Source organism: Balaenoptera borealis (assembly GCF_965194805.1).
Source record: "Balaenoptera borealis genome assembly, chromosome: 3".
Lineage (NCBI taxonomy): Eukaryota > Metazoa > Chordata > Mammalia > Artiodactyla > Balaenopteridae > Balaenoptera > Balaenoptera borealis.
The window spans coordinates 32,271,662-32,281,052 of NC_138866.1; the positions used below are offsets into that span (position 1 = coordinate 32,271,662).

At 39.6% G+C, this 9,391-nt stretch overlaps 1 protein-coding gene across 3 annotated transcripts in view; it reads right to left on the minus strand.

Moving 5' to 3' along the window:
* Positions 1-9,284, minus strand: part of SLC39A9 (solute carrier family 39 member 9) — a 49,905-nt gene extending 40,621 nt beyond the window's left edge. For all 3 annotated transcript variants that reach the window (XM_082384418.1, XM_082384416.1, XM_082384417.1), the window contains exon 1: positions 8,278-9,284. In XM_082384418.1, coding sequence (XP_082240544.1) covers positions 8,278-8,373 — 96 coding nt within the window. In that variant the 5' untranslated portion in view covers positions 8,374-9,284. The remainder of the gene's footprint in view (positions 1-8,277) is intronic.
* Between the last annotated feature and the right edge of the window lie 107 nt (positions 9,285-9,391).

Below are 9,391 nucleotides of genomic sequence, written 5' to 3' on the forward strand. Positions count from 1 at the left end.
CTGGAGGTTAGCTGCCACACATCATGACACTTGGACCATTTTATCTTCCTCCAGGCCTGATTCACTGCTCAGCCTCAATACTTATATGATTTATGACCCATTACCTAGCTGTATTAGTCAGGGTTCAGTCAAGAAATGGAAATCATAAAGTAATTTGAACCAGAAAAATTTAATACAAAGAGTAACTATAAAAGGGGACTGGAATAATGAGAAATTAGCCAGTAAGAAAGAACTCTAAAGAACATAAGAACTGCAGCTAAAAGGAGCAGTGACTACCTAGGACCAAAATAAGATCTGCTCAAAGAAGAGGTCTCATAAGGGCTGAGATCCAAACTCTGCTGGAGAGGGCATGGCTGGGGCTCAATGAACAGCAGTAAAAGGTCTGGGACCAATTCTGAGGTATATGTGTGGTGGTGGGGTTTCCCTAGACCAAGCAATGCTTGGACACCAGTAGGGTGTCCCACAATTCAGTTCAATTCTAACACTACCCGGAAATAGCATCAGGTCCTACAAGACGGGCCCCCTGCCATTTCAGATGCCAGTTCCAAGTCCAGGTTGTTACCAGTGCTTCTGACCAACTAGCTATAGATCAGAGGTTCCTTGGGTTCAATTAATTGAACAGAACTCAGAAAAACATTTTACCTACTAGATTACCTGTTTATTATAAAAGAATATAACTCAAGAACAGCCAGATATAAGAGATTCATAGGCAAGGTATGGGGAAAGGTCACGGAGCTTCCATGCTCTCTGAGCATGCAACTCTCCCAGCACCGCCATGTGTTCACCAAACCAGATCTCCAAACCCTATCCTTCGGGGTTTTATGGAGCCTTCATTACATAGGCATGATTGATTAAATCACTGGCCACTGACGATTGATTCAACCTCCATCCCCTTTCCCCTCGCTGGTGGGACTGTTAAGTTCCAACCCTTGGAATCATGTGGTTGGTTCTCCAGGTGACAAGCCCCCATCCTTAGGTTACCCAGTGGCTTTCCAAAAGTCATCTCATTCACATAGTAAGACACCTTTATGGCTCTTATCATTTAGGAAATTCCAAGGGTTTTAGGAACTCTGTGCCAGGAAAAGGAGGAAAAGCAAATACATACTTCTTATTATAAATCACAATATCACAAGCAGAGAAGTTTCTGTGGTGCCACACTGGTGTTAACTCACTGGAAATCTGCACTCTAGGGTGTTGGGCAAACTGTTCATGGGAAAGGGTCTCACCAGAGAGACTCTCCTATAAAACCACCCAAGACGGGGTTGCCAGTGGGAACTACTGACTGCTGGGTGCTGGAGAAGCTGTGTGTTCAGCAGGAGTCTGGGGCTTTGAAAGCCACCTGCAGTGCAGAAGCTGGACACTGGTGAGGCTGGCTGTGCTACAGGAATCAAGTCGCCTAGAAGGCCTGCTGAGCAAGCCTGCCAGAACCAAGAGGGAAAACCCCTTCTTCTTACAACTTCTCTCCAGTATCCTCTACTGACAAAGCTTAACATTGTGCCAGCTGGCAAAGGAAAAATATTTAAAGGGCCCACATCCATTTTTGCAGCGTAGCTAATGAAGAGTGAATTTGGAGCTGAGAGGCAATAAATTGATAACTGGCACACCAGCTTACTAAAATTACATAAAAAGATACACAGGAGCCAAGTGAGAGCCAAGAACAGTAGAGAGCAAGTAAAATGCTTGCTCTTAAGGCTATCTATTTAGTTAATCAGAGACTTTTCTGGTCCTTTAGATTGCTGAGGCTTCTGGATGGACAAGTTCTACATAACAGAGGTGCTATCAATATTCTTTTCCTTCACCTCTATTAATAATAACATTCACTAAGTACTTACTAAGCCAGGCACATTCAATTATAATCACCTTACATATATTAACTCATTTAATCCTCACAATAATCCTATAAGGTAGATACTTCTATTATCCCCACTTTGTACAACAGAGGCAGCGAAAGTTCAAGTAATTTGTCCAGGCTCACAAAGCCAGCAAATGGCAGAGCCATGATCTGAACCTACACAGTCTAGCTCCAGAATCTATACTCTTAAGCACCATGCTAAACTGCTTCTCTATAAAACCTATTTCATTGTTTCATCTTTTGCTTTTAGCACCTGTCTTCTTTCCCCAACTTGCCTTTGTCAAATGTATAAAGAATTAAAGAAAGGAACATATACAACAAGGTGCAGAAGCTAGGGCATAATTGTTTGGTTAATAGAAAATTGACCTCCACATAAATACAGGGTTCACAATCGATTGTTTAATGTAATTATCTAGTAGTTAACCCCAAGACCCTGCCCCTTAAAAATCCATATAATCAGGGCAGAGGAATTTGCAAACCAACTATTACCTGCTTCTATTGCAATGAAGTTGGATATTGAATATTAGTATTAAAGGAGAATTGAGATTTTTATAATTCCATCATAAGTTTTAAGAAATACCTGTACTCATGGTTAGCATTACTGCTTATTACTTGGAATTCCAAACTGAGCTACAGAGGCTCTTAAACTTCACTGTCATTCAACAAAGTCTCACATCTAAATTCTTCAATGAGAGGAGAGGTTAAGACTGTCATACAGAAGCATTCTGAATCCATTTCAGGTCTTCTTCCCTCAAAAAGGATGTCAATTCTTGAAGAGCACAATTTAGAATTGACTAAACTATGAAGATATCGAGATATAGAGTGTGAAGTTAATCTTGAATAGTTTAAAATGAGAACTGCTTCACATTCCAACTTGGCAGGTGCTAATTTAAAGGGCATCTAAGACATATTCAGTCTTTCTTATAGGTTTCAATGGTATTCAGAGATTGTTTACCTCAGTAGTTTTAATTCTGCTACACTGAGTAAGCACAAGGCATGAGATGTACTCTGGAAGGTAAAATGTTAGTGATGCAAAAGATATTCCTAGTTGGGGGAGCTAAAGGTGCCGATTTAGATCCATAATATTTTCATTCCTTCTTTACAGTGTTCATTAGGAAAGAAAATATCATCTAATGGTCAAGTGCTTTGGACTGGTAATCAAACTGACTTAGTTCAAATCCCACCTCTACCAGGTACGTGATGTCTTCAAGCCTGAGTATCTATCTCATAGTCTCATCCTGAGGATTAAATAAGATAATGCACATCATTGCCTGGTACATAGAAGGAGCTCAATACGCATTAACTATTATTAATATTATTATGCAGATAAATTTCAATGATGTTTATCCATATAACTTTTTCAGGAAAATAATATTGAATCAGATTGCATCTAGACTTTGATTCAAACTTAGCTTTATCAAGCAAAGATACTTATGAGACAATAACATTATAAGACAATAATCTGAGGGAAGACAAAGTTACTGATTGCTTTCCAGATACGAATAAACTACAGAGAATTCAAAGTTTCAAAGTCTAAAATTTAGAAATGAAATTCCAAACAACTGTAAAATCTATTGTATTACCATAAAAGAATAAAAGGTTAATACACCAGAAAATGCAAAAGTCCTTAAAAATGCAACTTTGTCAAATCTATTTTAAAAATAATCAATTGTCAGAGAAAAAACATACTGAACAAATTCGTTCTTTAGACACAAACCTTTGATTTGGTGGTAACTCAAAGCGCCAAAGAGATTTATTATGAATGAGTCAGTTATTATCATTAGACACAAAATAAAAACTTTAACACATGAAAAACAAAACAAAGCTTAAAATGAGAATAAGTATAATGAAGAAGAGAAAGTTAACTACTAAGAAAAATACTATAAAGCAGGGAGACCAAAGGAAAAGCCCTGGCCTCTCCAAATGAAACATTCATGGTGAACAGGAATGCCAACCCCTAAACAAGACTTTTTGGATTCCAAATTGCTGAGAAGTTTCATGATTGGGGGAGGCGGGGAGTTTAATAGAGGTCTGTTCCAAAATAAAAGGTTTAAAAACTATAATTTAGAACAAAGTTATAAAAATGAAAATCTTAAAAAAGTTTTCACAATCAGTACTGAGAATAATCCTCAGTGTTTTTTAAAGTTCTTATTATGTTCTAGATACAGTGTTAGGCCCTGTGCTTATGTTATTTCCTTACATCCTCACAACAATCCTATAAAGTCATTTAAGACAAGAAGAGTTGGATGTTCAACAGCTTGCTCAAGCAGTGACACTGATTTTGACCTACACTACCCATCTCAGACAGTTCCTTTTGAAATTAGTGCATTACTAATTGCCTTAAAAATTTTATAGGGACTTCCCTGGTGGCCCAGTGGTTAAGAATCCGCCTGCCAATGCAGGGGACACGGGTTCCATCCCTGGTCCAGAAAGATCCCACATGCCGTGGAGCAACTAAGCCCGTGTGCCACAACTACTGAGGCTGCACTCTAGAGCCCATGAGCCACAACTATTGAGCCCACGCTCTGCAACTACTGAAGCCCGTGTGCCTAGAGCCCGTGCTCCGCAACAAGAGAAGCCACCGAAATGAGAAGCCCGCGCACCGCAACGAAGAGTAGCCCCCACTCACCACAACTAGAGAAAGCCCACACGCAGGAATGCAGCCAAAGCCCAATGCAGCCAAAAATAAATAAACTTCTAAAAAAAAAAAAAACTTTATTGAAGTAAGAATAGCACTACTTTCATCTGCATATCTATGGATCTATACTGTTTCAACACATGAAAAATGTGGCATTATAATCCAAACTGGTCTGTAATAAGAAAAGTACAAAATGAGAGAAAGCCTTCAAAAAGTTTTATAGCAATATGATATTTACAATTATAGGAGTAATTGTATGTCTGTTAAATCTCACAATACTGCATTTGGGCTTGTATTTTGTATGCTTTTTTTTTTAAATTATTTGTTTTATTTTTGGCTGTGTTGGGTCTTCGTTGCTGTGCGCGGGCTTTCTCTAGTTGCGGCGAGCAGGGGTCACTCTTCGTTGTGGTGCACGGGCTTCTCACTGCGGTGGCTTCTCTTGTTGCAGAGCACGGGCTCTAGGCATGTGGGCTTCAGTAGTTGTGGCACGCAGGCTCAGTAGTTGTGGCTCACAGGCTTAGCTGCTCTGGGCGTGTGGGATCTTCCCAGACCAGGGCTCGAACCCGTGTCCCCTGCATTGGCAGGCAGATTCTTAACCACTGCGCCACCAGGGAAGCCCTGTATGCCTTTTTTCCACTTCATTTTCTTAGTATTTCATTTCCACATGTATATTGCTCTGCAATGGAATGGAAGTTAAACAAAAACTGGCATGCACCAGAGAATCTGAGGAGTGCTGCCCTAGAGCTCTGGTGCAAACACTGCTTTCCCAGCTCTGTGACAAAGAGGAGATGTGCTCAGGTAAATGACAATCCTCAGACCATCAATATAAAATCTCACACTGGCCATCATTTATATCTGAACTTCATTCCTCAGTCAGAGCACCTGATAAGCTGGGTTTATCCTAGGTAATGTTAAGTTGCAGGCTCTCAACCTACTTATGTAGCATTTTCATTTAGAGTCAAAGAAAACTGCTCATTAACAACTGAATCTTAAAAACACAATATAGTGCTAAACTAGTGTGTCCAACTCTTTTTTCCGACAAAACCTCATTTGTGTAAAGTATGTTTTGGCTGCCTTTACAAGTTTAATTTTTCTCCTGCCCGTATGCTGAAGAAGAAAGCATCTTGATTATCAGTCACTTATAAATGCATTTGAGAATCAGAGATTTTGTTCCTTTGTTTTAGAAGTCATTTAGGCATAAGGAAGTTACAGAAGCATCAAGAAAGTTGGTTGGGGGGCAAGGCAGTGGAGAAAGTGACAAAAATATCAATGCCACACATACCTCTTGATGGTCAGATATGGCAGCTAGACACCACTGCTACAGCAATTTCAGACTACTTGATTTTAACTCATTTCCAAATACTAATCCTGCCATAATTAATGGCTTTATTGATCTTTTATTCCTGCTCTGAGAAATTCTGAAGAAAAAAGTTTTGCATGACAAAGCAGCAGACAGATTAAGAACATGAATAAAAAGCGTTATCTTTTCATATAAATGAAAGTGAACTGCAAAATTAATTAGGTTTATTGGTCCTTTTATTTATAATAACTCCAGTCCCCAAGAAAAGCTAGACTTCCTTAAAAAGAAAAGTTGTTTAGCCAATGTAGGAGTTTGGGGAGCTATTCTCTAAGGGTAGAAACTGTGCTTCCTAGTCTCCATGAATAAAGTTTATTTTTTACACATTTATCATCTCACTAGTTTCACAATACATTGATCTATAATAATAGTATAATTTGTCTAGAAAAAATGCTAATTCCTTGGAGATAAAAATCACCAGTTGAATTCTAAAATGTCTTTAACTAAGTTATACATAACTTTTATTTTTGTCCTAACAGCTCAAAATGCAGTTACTGCTGTAATAATGAACAGATATTATGAATGATGATTTATAGCATTTCAAGACCTGCATCTGGAAAAAGACCATTCGATCATCCATTTAGAAAGCCATAAGTGACATATCATACTAATTATCTTTATTAATAGCCTAGTTAATTACACCACTCACGTACACATTTCCTTCAGTAAGAAAAGAAGATAGCATATACCTGCATATTGCAAAAATCACTCAAGACAGTTTGAGAAAATACTGAAACTGGAAAAGGTCTAAGAATTTTATAGAAATAAAAAGTTCTACCAGTTCTTCATTTGAATTAATTATAATTCTTGATAAATGTTATCTCAATAAGTTTTAAAATATACAAACCAACTTAAACTTCACAAATGTCAGCCCTAATAATATCAACTCAATTCTACTGTAGTTATAAGAAAATATGATTTATGCCAGAGGAGAGATAGCAGGCTCACAAAGGACTGGGCAGGCAGGTAGCCCAAATGAGTGAAGTAGGCTTCACAGCCAAGAAGGACCATGACAATCTACCACTACTCAGCTCTAGCCAACTGTTACCTTGAGGAATAAAGACAAATACCAATAACAATAAAATTAACATTCTGCTAATCTAATAAAGTAAGTCTGTGGGCTAGATTTGGTACATGGGCTACCAGTTTGCTACCTCTGCCACAAGGGACAGAGTGGCTAAGAACTGCTCTGAGTCAGAAAAACTGAGATTGAAAAAACAGCTCTGACTCTAACACACTTCATGAACTCGTCCAAGTTACATGATCTAAGTGTTAGTCTCCTCATCTGTACCTCACTGGGTTTTTAAAATGAAATTAGGTAATGTATATGCTCAATCATTAGATGCTGAAAGGAACGGATAAAAAAAGGAAACAGAAAAGGAGCAGCAGCAATTCAAGTCCCCCTATCTGGCTATGGGCTTTATTTCTCAAACTCATAATGCCTAGTTCCACCTTCTTTCTCACCCACAGGTTATTTTCTTTACCAGCAATAAATGCCTCCTCTTTCTTCAGGTTTCCTCAAGGCCTACCTCACACCTCACCTATACCTTCCCTTTATATCAATACTTCAGGCCATTCTCCACTCCCCTTTTCTTTGAAAGCACTTTCAGGACTGGCAGTGAAACTATCTTACTGCTGAACCCCAAGGTATACTCAAGAAATCCTGAATGTAGTAGTTTTTCTCCCTCAATCTTTGAGCGCTATGCATGTTGTGAACTCCTTATGACAACCTGAAGAACCTATCTGCACTTTCATTGAACAATGCTTTCATCATTCTTCCCTGTTAATGTTTGTCCAAGTAATGATAAAGAATCAAAGAAATTAAACAAAATGTCAAACCATATTAACAAAAAAATTCATTTCTAAACAAACATTTGAAAACAACTTCAAAAACCCATTCAATGTTCTCCTTCTTTAAAAGGAAATGTGACTTAAGAACAATCTAATTTAGTGTTTTTCTTACTTCATTCTTATTACAGGTATCCAAAAAAATACCTTTTCCCAAAAAGCTATGCTTGATTTTCTCAAAAAGAGAAGTTATATTGATTTCAACTCGTATGGACAAACAACATACTCCATTTATATTTTGATTGCAATCTAGAATCTTGATTCTTTGGAACTTCTGGGTATCAAAAGAACATTATGGTGCCTCTCTCCCGTAAAATGCACAGTCTCAAATTTTGGTATGCAATTTCAGCGAGTTCAGAGTATTCCAGAATCTTCAGTGGATCCACCCACCCCCGTTAAGAACTCTAGTGATGAAGAGGAGGTTTGTTTCTATTATTACATATTATGCATCTTTCGAAAAGATAGTCTTCCTTAATAAGACCTTTAGCTCTGATATTAACTGGGGAAGCAGCTTCCCTTTACAACTGTCACTACTTCCCAGCTGCCATCCTGACAGCTAACAGAAAATTGAGAACTTCTTACCTCCGAGAAATTAACAGCCAAAGGAATGATTCCAGCCACGTAACATCCCACCAACATAGCCAGAGACAGCAGACTAATGGAGATGAAATCATCCATCCTGCCCTCCTTTATTCACCCACCACCAGACTACAAATTCTCGAGGCTTCGAGGGGTGCTTAGGTTCTTAAACGCGTGTGGTTGTTCAAAGATAACAAGTGGACTTTCAGTTCTTTGGTCCTCCCCACCGGCAGATGTGTTCACGAGGCACTTTTCTCTTGAACGTACCTGGAAACAGCCCCTTTTTGCTGATACTAGCACCAGAGAGAACTTTCAACAATTTTAGGTCCCTGCCCGTAAATTTTCCGATACCAGTCACTGGATTCCCGTGGGTTAACAGATGAGAAAAGTCAATGGGAAAATATGCGAGTGAGCGATTTCTTCAGTCGTCGGAATAAGGGTGGCACAATGGGCCTACTTCCTCCACGAACAGCGTTCCAGACGGCAGCAGAAAAGGATGAAAACCCAAGCGAACTTATTCGTTCTTCCAGCGGCCCTATCTCCCTGGAGCCGCCCCGCCTGTGATCCTCCCAGGTCTGGGACCAGCCCACCAATCCCGGCAAACTCTCTTCCGAGTCTAGAATGAGGAAAGAGGAGTCCTGCAGATTTCTAACGATGGGCCTTAGGGGTTCAGCAGCGAAGCTGATACAAAGCTGTCTCTGCCCTATACCCAGTGCTGCCCATGTTACTCCACTCCGCTGGGCCTTGACCCGGAGCCACCGATACTACAGCTGCCATGGCCGCCAAGTGGCACCTCTTCATTACTCCACTTCCGGATTGCCTTACCACCCCCTCCTTTAGAAGGGTACTTCCGGGTTACAACTGACCTATGCCCCGGGAATTCTTATACTGCCGCCATTTTTGAGTGGGGCCATTGAAAGATGACTTGTATCACTCTCTATACCAGTGATCACTTTAGCCGCATGCATAATAACGAGAGTACGGAAGACAGTGTCTTGAAAAAAAAAATGATTCTTTTTCAAGTTCCGATACATTCTCCGTGGGTCTCGTCGCCCTTTTCCAAGATGGCTGAAACAGAGTCAGTGTCTGCTCTAGCTGCCGGAAATATGTTAGTCTC